The following is a 15,752-nucleotide window of genomic DNA, read 5'->3' as shown; positions in this document are numbered from 1 at the left end:
AAAGGTTCATTCTCTTATTAAACAGTGCAGTATAGGCCCAATATACAGGCCTGTGTTAAGTGGGCATATAATATAGGCCTATCCATGCAACCGATCCTCGGCAAACCATCCAATATCAGTCATTTTTTGTCCTATGGATATCATAGACATACAAGCATACATGTCAAAAACATGCCTATCCAAAAAGCATATAGTACTCCTTTAGGCCAGGGTTGGGCAACTTTTATTGGGAAGGAGGCCACAAAAAAAATATCAACTCATCATGAGGGGCTGCAGTGGTTCGCAGGTCTGCACACCCACATCTATACCCACACATCCAGACTACTGATTTGAGCAGTCAATCTATTTGTGCAAGTTACACGCAAAAAAAAAGGAGCGTAGAGAAAATGCTGCCGTTGTAAATCAAGTCCTCTGCAACTCTACACATTTTTCGATGGGGTGGAGATGCTTTTTTTTTGTTGCAATTGTATGACAAATTCCTGCAGCTGCAAGTTGCCCATCCCTGCTTTAGGCCATATATCAAACGTCCCTCAAAACCAACGGCGATGTGACAAGCCCACAAGCTCATGGGGATGTGAGATGACATTTCAAAAAGAGTTCCACTAAGTGACTTAGAGGAGACAGGAAAGAAACACGTCATTTAATTCATCATATTTCAGCAACATCATGTTATTCATCATCATTTATTTAGGAAACACCTTACCAGTACGTTTTAAACACCACAATACAGTTCACATACTGCACGAAAGAAAGTTACAAGACAGTCTGTCTGCTTAGAAGGCGTGTGAACAGATCCAAATGTTGTTGTTTTTTACTATACGTAGGCCTACTATAAACAGAAAACAAAAGAAATCGATTGTGCATTTATGTGTAATACTCACTGACTTTAATTGCTTACAATCATTCCAGTTGCATGACAGAGACATTATCCTTCACTGATAAAGGAACACACAAAGGGTTTGAGACGTTCCAATTGACAACCCTGTGATACGAGAGAATATGAATTAAATAATAAAGGCATTGCACTCTACATGTACAACAATAGCAGCCTTGCTTTTACCTTATTAACAAAACATATCCTACAGAAAGAAAACATATATAGCTTCTGAAATCGGGGACAGGGGCGGTTTTGAACAAAACCATTTTATCATCCGTAGCCCCTGCAAAAACCCTCTTGAGTTCTTGGCTGAGGAGAACACATCTCATGTAGTTTTTTTCTGTAGACTTTCGAGTTCATTCGTTGTCGTTCTCCCTGACCAGTTTATGTCCATATTGCAATTCTCTTTCTGTTGATGGCGCGATGAACATATCTAATATGTCTGTTTGGATTTGGCTGTCTGTTGGACGAAAAGTCCTGTAAATGTCAATTGGTTTGGAAAAAAAACACGCAATCCTTGTGTCTTTTTGAAATACAGATATCGTTTTAAATATTATATATTTATATATGTACATTCATATAAAACAATGTTTAACTGATTTCTCAATATTTTCACAGTTTTTATAGCATTTCTTTCTCTATATCGAAAAAAAAGAGCGGTTGGTGATGGCATGGATGTGTGGACTGTTGGTACTTAAATAAAATACACTGCCGAAGTATTCTTCAGGCTTGGTTGTCTCTAAGAGGTAAATTATGGATTGAAAGACGGTGGGATGGACATCAGCTGTAGTGTACAAAGGGCCGGAAATCTATCAAGTAGTAGGCGTGTGATTACTAGTCTTGGATTTACAGACAAATTTCTTCTCTTTCACCCGTCGGTTCTGGAACCAAATGGTGACTTGGCGCTCTGAGAGGTTGGTCCCGGCGGAGATGCGTCTTCTTTTGTCTTTGGTGATGAACTTGCTGGCAGCGTACTCTTTCTCCAGCTCCTTCAATTGGAGCTTGGTGTAGGGAACCCGTTTCTTACGTCCACGACGGTAGCTACTGATCTCAGGCTGCAAAGGGACTACGTCTGGAGATAAAAAAAGAGAGAAGGAGAGATGTATTACGCAAAGACATTTCCCAGCACTAATTTTGCCTCTGATCAATTCAAATGTATTTCATGTAATAATACGTTTGTTATGAAGATGCAAATATATCAACAAGGCCTTATAGACATTAAATACATTACATTACCTGGGCCTATTGTGCGTATTTAAATTGAAACATTACGCACGAGATTTTCGGATGCACAATTGGCTGTCTACTCTTTTATTGGTATTTAAATGTTTATTTATACACTTTCATCGCTAAAGTTCACATACAATAATATAATAAGCATGTTGTTATATTTATCCGGGCACCTGAGGTGTATGAGGTATTCGATGATGTTTTTTTGAGTGACAGGCAAACATTTGTGAAATGTTGCATTTCTTCAAAATATGATAATCTTGATCCGTGATAAAGACATGAAACACACAGAAATGGTCCTTGAGGGTCGATGCATCGTTTATACTTCCTTGTATATCTTGAAAAGGGATGAGGGATTTAGTAGTCTCTCTTTCAGATTTTTTGTGATAATAACATATGCGTGGCCTTGCTGATGTACACAATGTTGTAAAGTAGTTAAATAAAATCAGAATTATATAAGGGACCAAATCTCCGAAACATCCATCCTACCCCAAATATTTATTATTGTTCATATAATTGATATAAATATAAAAACATAAACAATAGGTTTTTCAACAGTGGACATATCACTGCGTAATTACACAAATTATATGCCCTGCAATGGATCTCTGAATATTTTTGGTATTGTACTGTGATGATAAGATTAGCACTTCTGGACAATAGTATTGCATTTCTTGAATATTTCTGCAATTTTCTCATCTTCTACAAATGCACTTACCTCTACCGGGTCAATTAACCTGATATAGGCGTAGCCTAGTTATCAAGAACACGTTGACACGATCAAACTTTTGAGTAGGCCCATTAAAGTGGAAATAGCTAAACGTTTGATTTATGTTGGGAATTGGGATTTAAGTTACTTAAAGCTACGACTTAGGTCTGTCTGGCTGCTCAAAAATCTGCCTGACAGACCAACAGTTCCGCCTGTCTGAGTGACATGAAAGGACAGGTATGGCTTTGCTTTAAAGACGAGACTAGGTTTGGGGGGTGGGTAGCCTGGTTCATGGTATTAAGATGAAAGATACCCCATAGGTCTACTAACATTTTTACATATGAGATCATTTTCGTGGTGCTAAGTCATGGTGCTAAGTGAGGCATGGTGCTAAGTGAGCTAGAAGGAATTAGAAATACGCAAATAACAGGTACGCATCCCTTCATTCCCGCTGTATGTCTTGATATCAAAATATTTGTTAACAAAACTAGAACATGTTCATTTCCTGGTCAAAATGTGTTTTGTGAAACGAAACGTGAGGAAATAAATTATTCTGTGCACGGCACGTCCGCCATGTTATGTCAAAATGTTCCATGGTAAACCCAGTGCTATTTGGAAAATAATATGGTTGAAATTCTGCACTCACACATGTTCTCATGTTTTCTCAAGTCAATTGAAATGTTGGCATCATTGTCCCAAGAATGTTTGGGATTTAAGCGTTTTCAGAGGAAATGTTCAATATTTTCGGAGGAAATGTAAAGTCTCAAAGTTTAACCTTACAGTTCTACACACAGCCACGCACTGACAGATACACAGACCCATAGGCTACACATTAACTGTGTGTGTGTGTGTGTGTGTGTGTGTGTGTGTGTAATTCACGAGCTCGTGGTCCGCGTGTGTGTTTTTAAGGAAACTCCTGGAAAAGGAGGCAAAATGGCGTGAGGACAGAGCTAGCTAGGGCAACAATTAAACGCATCTGTATCCGAAATGCACACACACATTTCACCAAGAGGTTAAAACCTTGCTGTAAACGAAGCAGTCTAGTAAACACCATGTAAACAGCATACTGGGCGGTTATGGGCCCTGTATCATTTATCAAATATCAGACTATAGGCTATGTGACAAATACAAAATAAACTTTGTTCTTCAAAAAGCCATTGGATTGTCAATAGTTACGCAACACAGTATGTGAGACAGATATTAGGCGCACAAGTCTTTGGCGAATGGAAAATTAATTCTGCCTATGCAAACCCGCCCTCGTGCAACATTGCAGACTCTGCAGAGATTTATTGGCACAATCCAAACAGTAGCCTATAGCCTAGCTCGCAAATTTGATCATACAAGGAGAAAGGGTATGTGTTCATGCCCCTGTCTATTCTGCCACTGTGTGACTCACTACCCGGTTTAAGCACTATTGCAGTCATATTGTGACTTGGAAATAACAAAGCTGAAACGAATTGTTTTGTTTCTGAAGAGTTTCTAGTCTGCCCAATATGTCATGCATGTTGTTTATTTATCAGATACATAAAATCACATTGAGTAAGGTGTTATCTCTTACGATTCATTTTTCAGAAATGGTTTCAACCAATGCACAATCCATGGTGCTGAGTTGAATTGAAGGACGTGAATTTAAGGATTTTGGGCATATTTTAGCGATCAGTGACATAGCCAACCAACCGCACAGACACTCCCCCAGTAAAGGACCCAGTGGATGAAAATAGCCTACCATGTCTGACTGTCAGTTTCATTACGCTGTGAGATGTTCTACAAATATTGCGCTGTCTCTCAATAATGTACTAAAGGGATGCTATACATTTATATACATTGTCGTTTGTATACCACTCTACACTTGATCATTGACATATAGGTTATGGACTTTGGTGTGGCACGTGATAAATGATGCGGCTACATTACGATGAGGAAATCATTGCATTTCATATAGAAACCCCGCAATTAAAATCCAATAACAACGACGTACATTTCGACGGAGGGAATAGGTTACTTCAATAATGGGTAACAATTCTAAGCTAAATAAAAACAAAGGACAATGCTGCAATTCCACACATTATCTAGACATTTAAATGTCAAAGCATATCACATTTCATACCTGGAAATGGGGATTTCCAAAGATGAGTGGACTGTGTTTGCTCCTTGGAACAGTACACCTGCCCATCCCAGCCATTTGACAGAGCCCAGTGCTGGTAGCCCTCCATAGGAATCAATGCGTCGTGCCTGGGTTCGGGGTGGCTGATCCCGGGCACCACAGACATATCTAGATATCCAGGAACCGCTTGGTACGAGCTAGCAAAACTGGGGTAGAAGGCGAACTCTTTCGCCCTGCTAGACACCTCTTCCGTGGGCAACGCGGTGTGGGGGTCGGCATATTTCTCTGCGGGGTGGTACGAGCAGGGCTTCTGCTGCAAGTTCACGTTGTGCGAGTGAGATAACCTACAACCGTAATAAGGGTTTCCAAACGGATAACCGTAGCTCAGAGATGCACTGGAGGAGGTTTGGGGAGCAGGACACTGTCGGCCGGTGTCTGGGGAAGATATATCCGAGTACACCGAGCCCTGGTGAGTCGCTATAGTGCCAGAATGTCGCCCCAACCCGGGGTGCGACATCAGGTCCCTGCAATGGGTCGCCGGGCAATTCCCGCTCAGTCCCTCCATTGTTTGGTTTTTATTCGGATTGTTTTCATTCGGGCTTTTTTCATAAACGTACATCAAGGTGTCCGCCCAGCGTGGATGCAGAACCAGTGAAGTCGTCATATCAGGGGCTGCGGATGGTTTTTAAAAGTCGACTACTCCAAGACCGACACCTCATTTCCAACTACATTTTACGTGAGCGCATGCGCAACCAAGACCCGTGTGTCCAGTTCATTAAGGTTCTGGCACGTGATATGCTAACGAGCCCGAAGAGATTGGGGCTTGTGAGTGGGGGGAGAACAGCCCTTTAAACAACTAGCAGCTCAAGTTTCACCAGGTCTTTCTGTGGAATACAGGGTCCCATCATTGGCTGAAGTCACCTTAAAGAACATCCTTAAAGGGGAGGTTGGAAACCTTAGGTGAAGGGGGACACGAAAACAATCTGCAAAGTTTGGCCGACACAGGAAAATATTATCCTGAAGTAAACATTTCATTAACTCAGAATTGTTTTCATTTTGGGCAAGATGAAAAATACATTTGAATGGTATTATAATAATTGAATATGCAAGTCTAGGCCTTGTTATGCTTTGTGTGACAGTGCCGGTGTTGGTTTCATTGACAAATGTTCCCTCAATTAATTTATTTTGGAGTCAGAGTGGAAAACGTTTAGCTTGCATGACCAAAAATAAGTTGCATATTCAGACTTGCATACTCACACAAGTGGTTAACATAATATCTTATATCCATATGCAAATAGGCATACATGCTAATGGAAATAGACCATGTAAGCTATGTAATCAAACATGTAATTGTGTATTTTCTTATAATGAAAATAATGAGACGACCATTGGTAAAACATTAAATAGGCTATATGTTTGTCAGCTGTGTGTAGGCTACGGGTAAGTAGTTTCAGCATTCCGAACTGCATTGGCATGAATTCTACTGCTTACTCTAATTTCAATGAAAACTCATTCAGGCCGTTTAATTAGGCTACAGGATTGCATCTTTCATTTACGAACGTAGCCTAGTTGGTGAACTATAACCCATGACGCATTTCAAATGCAGTTTATTATACTTAAAAAAACAAAAAACAATCCTAACTCATATTTGTGGGAGAAAATAGTGGGCGTCACATTTGGCTCTTTTTGGGAAATCCAAAAGTGATGGGTATAATCTAAATCTTGGGTCAAGTTTGTAAAAATTAAAGCGCAAGATCTGCCTATATGTTGTTCTTATCGTGGTCCCTTCAATTGCCTTCATATTCGAATAAATATCGATAGCTATGAACGTGCAAAAATATTATTTTTTTCAGCCTTTTGCAATCGGTAGAGTGATTGACTTAAGGGAAAGTAACCTCGCAAGATGATCTGTAGCCTTTCGCAATAATAACATGTTACTGAAAAAGCACAAATGTGTTTTGTTTTTTCCACTATTTTTAATGACTCCAAAATAATACCCCGTCAGTTAAAAGAAAAAAAGCGTCAGAACAGGTTCACATATGAGTAGACTTTATTTGTGTGGAGGAGATCCATCTATTTATTTGTTTGGAAGAAGGATTACTTCAGGCGCAGGCACTCGTTTTTTTATTCATTTTGTCGTTCTTTCCTTTGGACCGAAGACAGATACATTAAAATGTAGAACATTAAAATGCCATACAACATTTCAATGTTCTGATGCCAGTCACGTTTCTAATAACGCAATTATGTGTTTAGGACGCCAAAGGTTGTCCCAATGTTTTGGAGATTGACAATAGGACATGACTACTGAATATTCAACAAACACAACATTTTTACTTGTGATGCTTTGGTCTATCCTAAACAATTTCAGACTCATCAAATTCAATCCGATCTCTTGAATCTCTACATGTTTATCTATATCTAATCGACTGTAAATTGACCGCGAAACAGTTATACCACGGTTGTGCCAGTGTTGTGCACACATTATATGGATATCTAGACAGGAAAGGGAAAGCTAGAGTACAACTAGATGGCTGTAATTCGTCGTCACATAGACAAATAGTGCTCTGTTGTCTCAAATCCGGAGATTACAGCTATGGAGGGCCGGCTCATCCAAATGGCAGCTGCACGGAAGTCCAAGGTCAAGGTAAAAAACGCGGACAAACAAGGTCGTAATCAGTCTAGACAGACAAGAATGAACTTCACACTCTGCCGAGTATGCATGCAAACTCCTGTAATTTACAGACCCTGACTCTGAAATACCTGTAGAGTGGATAGTAAGTATAAAGACAAGGAAGGACAAACAGTCCAATAGTAGCTCAAGTAATTTCCTGTGTTTTTAAAGGGACAAGACAACTAGGTTTGGGGCTGTGTGGAGAGGGAAGAGAGACAGAAAACTGGGCACTATAACACAGGCTAGATAGACTAATACAATTAACGCGTATGCGTTTCATGAAACTTTGCTGGTGAGAGGTGTTTAGAAATGTTATACATTTTAGATGGATTACATTGATGATTTATATAGGCGTATACACGTTTTGCAATGTAATTGTTAGCGAGGTGTAGGCAGGACTAGCTTCACCATGGAACATGGTGTTCCATTGTTAAAGTGGAGTTGCAAGGCTTTAAAAAAAAAGAACACCTCTAACTTGTAACCAAATATTCAGCATTGTTCCCTTGCGATACACATTCACCTTCTTACATATTTTTGGACATTAGACTGCATAGGCTTGGTTATTGATAAAGATATCACGTCAATCTTTTTGAATTACTATAGTTATGACTCATTTAGAATCCTCTTTCAAACGTGTCATATAAAATGAATGGATCTGTGAGGTTATACAGGCATTCAAACTAACTCCAACGTTCTGTATCGGGCGGTAAGCTAATTGAAGAGTGTGCAGGCCCGGCCTATGGCAACACATGTATTATATGCGTGAGTGTGCAGGCCTGGCCTATGGCAATACATTTATATGCGTCCTTAAACGTGTAAAGACAAATAACTTTATTTCGGGTACATGGGTTGTCATTGAATTTCCCTGCTCAATTAATTGCATTACTTTGGGTAATTATTATTCGCATTATTCGCTCAGGATATCATTTATCTGCGGTAAAGTAGCACCCAACAATGACAACATTCATGTTTTCAGTGCTTCTAAAGTACAGATATTTCTTCACCAAGTCAGCAATAGATTTGACATTTTTCTAGAAACTCCCATACCATAAGCCAAACTCTAACGAATGCATAGGCTGTAATCACGCAAAAACAGGTATTCCTGCATGGCATCTCGACGACTGTTAAATGGATATGTATAAACGTTCATGTGAGCTATGGAACATCCTCTATAAGTTTTAACAAATGATAATGATACAACAGCAAAGTACGACTTCAAATGTTTATTCTCCATGAGCGAAATCCCCAAATAGTTTGGACATATCCAATATAATATATGCTGTTATATTTCCTGATTGCCAAAATATTGCAACGCTACTAATATACAGAAAACACCTGATACAGTAGGCTATATCGTATGCAACATGCATGCAGGGATAAGGGTCGACACTCATAAATTCCATTCCAGCAACCTTATGTGTGAAATGAAACAAAGAAAATGACGGTGAATGTTCAATTAATTAACTGATTAATTTCCTAAATTGACTGATTTGTTCTTAAAGGGGTATACACAGCTTGTCACTATAGTGATGTAAGGTACGTCCTTTGTACCTTTAGTTCTAGGTACATAATTGTACCCTTGCAGTTCGGACCTTAAAATAGGCAATATTGTACCTTAGGGGACAAGATAGTATAGGCACAAAAGCGTGCCTTTTGAAAATGTACAAATGTGTCTTTTTAGGGTTACACCACAAAGCATTATTTGTATATTTCCCAGGGTGCCTTTCAAGTGAATTTTAGAGATACCAGCACCACCTATGACTGTTTGCTAGTGACATGTCTATTACGTTCAATGGCTTTCAGTTCAAAGTTAATATTTTATCATCGAAATAAAAATATTTGCACAACACAATACATTACATATACAGTATCATAAGGTCATACTTTGACAGCGTAGTTTTACTCAAACAACATAGTCTAAAACTCTGGGTTTGCAAGCCACATCGAGCAAATCACATTATGCTGGCTTGCAAAGGGATATGTAACTCATATTCGAATCCAGCCAGAGTTAGGATTTCCCAAAAGGTCAACTTTTAATCACCAGCAACCTGCATTTACAATCATTGCCATGGAAAGGACATTTTAAATGAGACTACCTAAACCATCTAAATGTGAACAAACATGCAGTAACAAGTGCAATAAGTCCAACTACCAACAGATTGGATTAGTTTAATTATGTATGTTATTTAGCACAAGCTCAATCAATGTGCACGCAAAAACACATATGTTGACACAAAGAAACAATAGAGCATGCTGGGAAATATGATGATTCTGGCCGTGGTTTTTGAGAGTGTGTGATGATTGTACCTTTATATTAAAAGTATTGGCTACAAAAATGTGCCATTATACTATTATCTGCACATTTTAGGGTACCTAAAATGTACCAAACAGTACCATGTGAGATTATACTGTACCCTATACCCTGGTTTCTGAAAGTGTAGCCTAGGCATAGTGTTGTAAACAAGCAATAGAACCGCAGCTGCAAAATTCACACGTCAGTTTTGTCCAGATTTAACACAGCACCCTTAAACTCGTGCTAGATCTGTCACACCGGGAATCAGAGGCTGGAAGATGGAATCATTTTTTTTGAAAGGTAGGGTTTGGGCCGGGGCCCCAGCAGCACCACACACGTTACTCAAGTCCCCATGGTGATGGTCGACAGACCGTGGAGAAGCCTACCTACCTGTGATGGGGCTTCCGCTCTCAGGAACAGACTGACTGGTGCATGTGCTCCCCTCCCGGCCTGCGCACCACATAAAGCATACGATTTAGTACCAGTCATTTCCTCCATAGCGCGGAGAATTATGAATGATTTGATCAAATGTATTATCTAATAATATTTCGGTTATTTACCTGCAGTAGAATACAATATAACGTAATAGAATATAACAGAACAGAATATAACAGAACGGAAAAGAAAGATAATTTATTGATAGATCCTGTTCTCCCAAATACACACACAGATACAACAATTGTGGCGCAATCTCACTGGTTGTATAGTGAGAATGAGGCAATATCCTGGGGGATCATGTACGATTCTTTGAAGTAACCTCTGGTGTGCTAGCATACGGTATGGAATGGATGGAGTGATTGACTTTGCAGGTAAAGCACCTTGTCGAAGCTACTACTGTTATTTATGACTATCAGCCAACTGCCTTGTTAGCCTCAGTATTTGCTTGAAAATCAGTAGTATGATTATAAAAACTACCATGCATAAATATGTTAGTAGTTTTAATCATCAAAGTGTAGCGAATATGCTCGTTTTTTTGGTTGTTTCATCGAATAAGCAAACTACAAACACCAATCTCGAGATGGAGTTCTACTCACTTCATTTTGCGTTAATATGCGCTCACATTTTGAAACATGGTTTGAAACATGTACTGCACGAATAGGGTATTTGTAATCAAATGAACTCCGGCCACCAAAATATCCATGCGTAAAAGCATGCGTAAAATCGAATTGCAATTATCATCGATAACTTCTCAAAGCAATGGACAAATAAAACAATCTTTCCTATGTTTTATTATAGTTTTTTAATTGGAAGGGATATGGAAATAAATATTAGTCGAATTCAGTCGAGGAATGAGACTTCAAATGAATTTTGAAAAGATTGGAAAAATAAAGGCTAAATATATTTTATTTGCGTGTTTTCCTAAACAAACCATAGGCTACTACTCATGTGTTCGGTATGTGTGTGCGTACAGTCTGCTGATAGGTACAATGTTTCAATCAACATTAAGTTATGTTTCTTATTTTACACTCCAAATATTGTTTTTGATTTAATGAATCCTTTTTCGAAAGATACAGATACACACATGCATAGCATAGCATGTCACACAAGTTCAAAGATTCTGGGTTTGGAAAGTCATGTTGGCAAAGGGTTGTCATGGAGAGGCTTCCTGTGCACATGCCGTTTCGACCATCTACTTCAACCCCAGTATTCACCCAGTACCTCGTGTGTAACAGGCCTGCGTCTGGTGCAGTCAGGTAATAAACATACAAGTAATATCGGTGTAAATATAGACTACAGCAGCCAGAACGAGTTTCATTCTCGAATAAAAGAATACAGACTATTTCATTATGTCCAAGGTAATAACAGTGAAATAAGAAAGTCGTTTTGAGACAAAGGCTCACGACATCATTTGATGACGGGTGTAAGTCCATGCATGATTCAAACAGTTGTTAAATATGTTTAAGACATGTATTATATATACTTATATTCACTTTATTTTGTCACCCAGAAGGAAGAAAACATTTACACTTGCGTCATCTATATATTTTCAACTCAGAAATTAGGCAATATATCCAGCATTTATAAATCATCCCCACTTAAGATTTGAGCATGTAATGTATTACTACCAGGGTATTGCTGATAAGGTGCATCCTAAAGGCACATGTATCAGCTCAAGATAACGGCGATTCAAACATGATAATATCTGAAGGCCAACGACTATCCTTTAGTGAGCTTCTTTGGGGCAGGTAAATCTAAATAATTATTCAATTAATCAAAACCGGTGACTGTTTAAGGGTTTGAATGCTAAGTGCTAATCGCAACTGTTCATAACTAAATCTGGGCGAGGGCCACACCTAGGCATGCACGAGCAAACCTGAGAGGGGGAGGGGAGACTGTTTGACCGAGGAAGGTGGATTGACTCACGTGCAGCCTGAGATGAATACTGAACTGAATCAAAATCGGGTGATGTCGCATTGCAGATATTTTTTTCTATCATTTACGATTTCCTATTTGAGATTAGGCAATTGAAAACATTTGCATATATGCGCGATATAGAGTAGGCCTGAACCACAAATAGCATGCTATTCTGTTTGTTTTATTGTAAGGGGGATTGTGTCTTGTTATGCAAAGTTGGTAAGCAGTCAAGCAACGTTTTTCAGGACCGATAGGAAACAACTATATAGATGTATAAGATACATCTCTAGAGATAGAAATTGCATATAGATGTATAGATATTTTGGCATATAGGTAATGGCCATAGCACTATATAAAAAGCCTCGGTGCTTGCATTGTTGTTTTGAATTGAAGTTGCAGTTGTACGAATGAGCAAGAAATTCTGTGATCTAACGAATATGAAAGAACAAAGGGGGAGTTTTCAAATCCAGTAGATTCACCATAACACTACAGGCACTTGTTCCCCCCCACTTTTATGCTGCTTTGATTCTGAACGCATTTCAAATGTAAGCTACATTTTTAAGATATTTCAAGCAGTTTTTCCTTTAAATATATATTTTGGGGGAAACAATGCTTGAGAGATCTATTCCGTAAAAAGCTTTTGCGTAAACAATATAGCTCCACATATGAAATGCATAATGTTTGCTATGTAATGTCACAGTGGGATACACGATGAACTTTGAATTAGACAAAGAACTCCTTAAAATGATTTCCGTCGTTGCCAAGTCGCTGCGGTGGATATTAATCATCAAACGGATTCCCATACACGTAGTAAAAAAAATAAAAAAAATCAAGCATGTATTTATATCCAAATATGGCATGGAGGCGTACAGTAGAATATGTCTTCATTTAGGACGCACAGGCCTTTATGTATTGCGTCATGGATCATAGAGTCCATTGACATTTTGCTCATTCAGCAGACGCCATTATCCAGAGCAACTTAGTCTGTGCATTTAACCAATAAGTAAAACCCTCCGTTAAAAAATCCGCTATCAGCGAAATCAAAGCTAGTAAGAAAAGTATAGAGAATGTATGAATAGAGTACACGTATAGAGAGCATAGCGAAGCAGTGTGTCCAATCGTTTGAAAGCAGACAGAAGCAGACAAACAACTCCCAGGTTGCAGATGCAGACACGTCTCGTCGGAAGTCCAAGTTCAAGTTAGAAGAGGCGGTCACTCACCGCAGCTGTCCAGACAGCACAACAAAAGACACGACACTGCGGGCCTATTGCTCGTATCTTCCCAAAAATATTTCAGCAAATCTTTTTCAGTTGTTGTTGTTAAATATCAACAAATGGCAGGTCAGGAGAGCCAAAACAAGTTTTATTTTTTTGTTTTGGTCTGTATAACCTTTGACCTAAGAGAACTGGTAACTTAAAACATCATAGGCTATTGATAATGACATCATATTCCCATGTTGTATGTTTATTAAACGAAGAAAAGGTATTTGATAATATAAGGTGCAATGAAAACCTATTCCCGCAGACCACTAATGCAGTCACGTGTCAGTGGATGGAGGATTCTTCCTATCTTCTTTTTTTATTATTGAGATTTTCAAAATTCTAGTCTATATACTAACTTTGATTTAACTGTTATTTAAATGCATTTCTGATTATCAAGACATGAAGAATAGAATATGTCTAGCCTACACCTCGTGCGTTCTAGTCAGATGTGGAACGTAATGACCAGCATTCCTTTGTATCTTATTTACAAATGATATATTACATAAAATATATTATGCTTAGAATGTATGTTAACACAACATAATAAGTCACAATATATATAACATCCTGATATAAGCCTAATACAATAAATATAAACATGTATACCGAGTCTAGGCCTATATGCAATATTATATGCATAATATATAACATAGACTGTGCACCTTCAACAATATCCTTTTCCATAATTCAATGAGTTAAGCATGGGTTATGGGTTATTATAGTATAACATAAGTGTAGGTGTGAAAGGCTGTATGCCCTATAGGATACTGGTGAAGACCTGTATTTTACGCATCAAACTGCGTGGCGTAAAAAGTCTGGAGTATTCAACAGTTAACAGATGTAGAAACATTTAGTTACATTTACTCAGTGACTGACAGGACATGCACACTAATCATGTATGGCATACCACACACACGCATGCAGCTAATACAAACGTGGCCTCTATTTACGCTCTCCGTCGCTAATACGAAAAGATGTTGACAAAATATAATGGCCATTTATTTTGTATGTTGCAAATGACTACAATCCTTGCACTTGCAGTACATTGATAATATCAACCTCAGAATATCTTATCAACGGACAACTCATTCAATTCATACATGGGCTCTCCGGTTGTCGTGGAGGTTAGAGCTGGACGGTGCACTGCATGCAGCAATGCACCGTAAATTCACAAACAACTTTGAATCAAGGCAACATGTAATATGAAACATTCTTCATGTCCTGTGTAGTTTGCCTATTCGCAATAGTTGTTTCATTCATCTGGGGTGACATCAGGGTGCACTGAGTAGTATCCTGCCGTATACCTTCGCTATGCTATATATACAGCTATACATTCCCTATACAATGCACGGAAGTATTTAGCTACAATACAACGTTCGCAGTCATTCCCCACAGAAATACCGTAGGATCTCAAAAGTTCGAGCATAATCAAATAACGGAATAGTCTATTTGCATCGTTCGTTTGCTAGGAAAATGTATAGGCCTGGTTTAAAAAAAGAAGAACAAAAATATGAAGTTGTAGTACTAAAATGCAACATGCTACAATTTAATTATACAATTTAAATTCCAATATTAGGTTTAAAACGACTGGTTATTACAGAGAATAATGAAAACACATTTGCTGCTTTTGTTTACCCAGAAACCCATACAAACACCCCCATACTGTAACATATTCTCATCCATGTAATCTATGACACCCCCCCCCCCCCCCACACACACACACACACATGCCTGTATGTGTAGGCATGAGTAGCATACTTCCAGGTGTACAACACCATTGATAACGGACAAGTACATCCAGTGCGTAACATGCATTTACTATACTCTTTATAGTTATGTTTGAGTGGTCTCCAATTCATTCAATCAATTAATGATCTGTTTTTCGCTCTCTTTTTTTTTTCCTTCGTCAGTTTAGCTACAATGCTGTCCACCAAGACATAGCACAAACAAAAACCTACATTTTAGAAGGCAGCCTGGAAATATAGTGCGATACATAGACCATACGTCATCTCCTCGAGAGGTTTTATGCCCCTACCCTATACTTGGCCAACATAGATCCGCTATAGCCATCATCCGAGGGGAGTTTTCCTGTGATCCCATGACAGTTGAACACAATTCAGAATTTTTATTTCTTCTTCTTTTTCTGCATGTTTCACCTGTCTTTAGATGGCTATAGCGGATAGAAGAAACCAGAGGAAAAAACAAGTAAAGCACCTGTTAAGAAATGCTCAAATACATAAAGCGTAGAACA

General features: G+C 38.6%; 1 protein-coding gene across 1 annotated transcript; it reads right to left on the bottom strand.

Annotated features, from left to right (window-relative positions):
• Window positions 1–663: 663 nt before the first annotated feature.
• On the bottom strand, window positions 664–6,445 carry hoxc13a (homeobox C13a). Its single transcript, XM_021567365.3, has 2 exons — window positions 4,924–6,445; window positions 664–1,949 (listed from the first exon to the last, which is right to left on the bottom strand). Exons 1-2 carry the CDS (start codon window positions 5,582–5,584, stop codon window positions 1,690–1,692), a joined length of 921 nt encoding a protein of 306 aa, XP_021423040.1. The 5' UTR covers window positions 5,585–6,445; the 3' UTR covers window positions 664–1,689.
• Between the last annotated feature and the right edge of the window lie 9,307 nt (window positions 6,446–15,752).

This window comes from Oncorhynchus mykiss, chromosome 16 (assembly GCF_057628025.1).
Source record: "Oncorhynchus mykiss isolate SJ-2025 chromosome 16, ASM5762802v1, whole genome shotgun sequence".
Classification (NCBI taxonomy): domain Eukaryota; kingdom Metazoa; phylum Chordata; class Actinopteri; order Salmoniformes; family Salmonidae; genus Oncorhynchus; species Oncorhynchus mykiss.
Note: the sequence above shows the minus strand (reverse complement) of the source record. Positions and strands in the feature narration are given on the sequence as shown.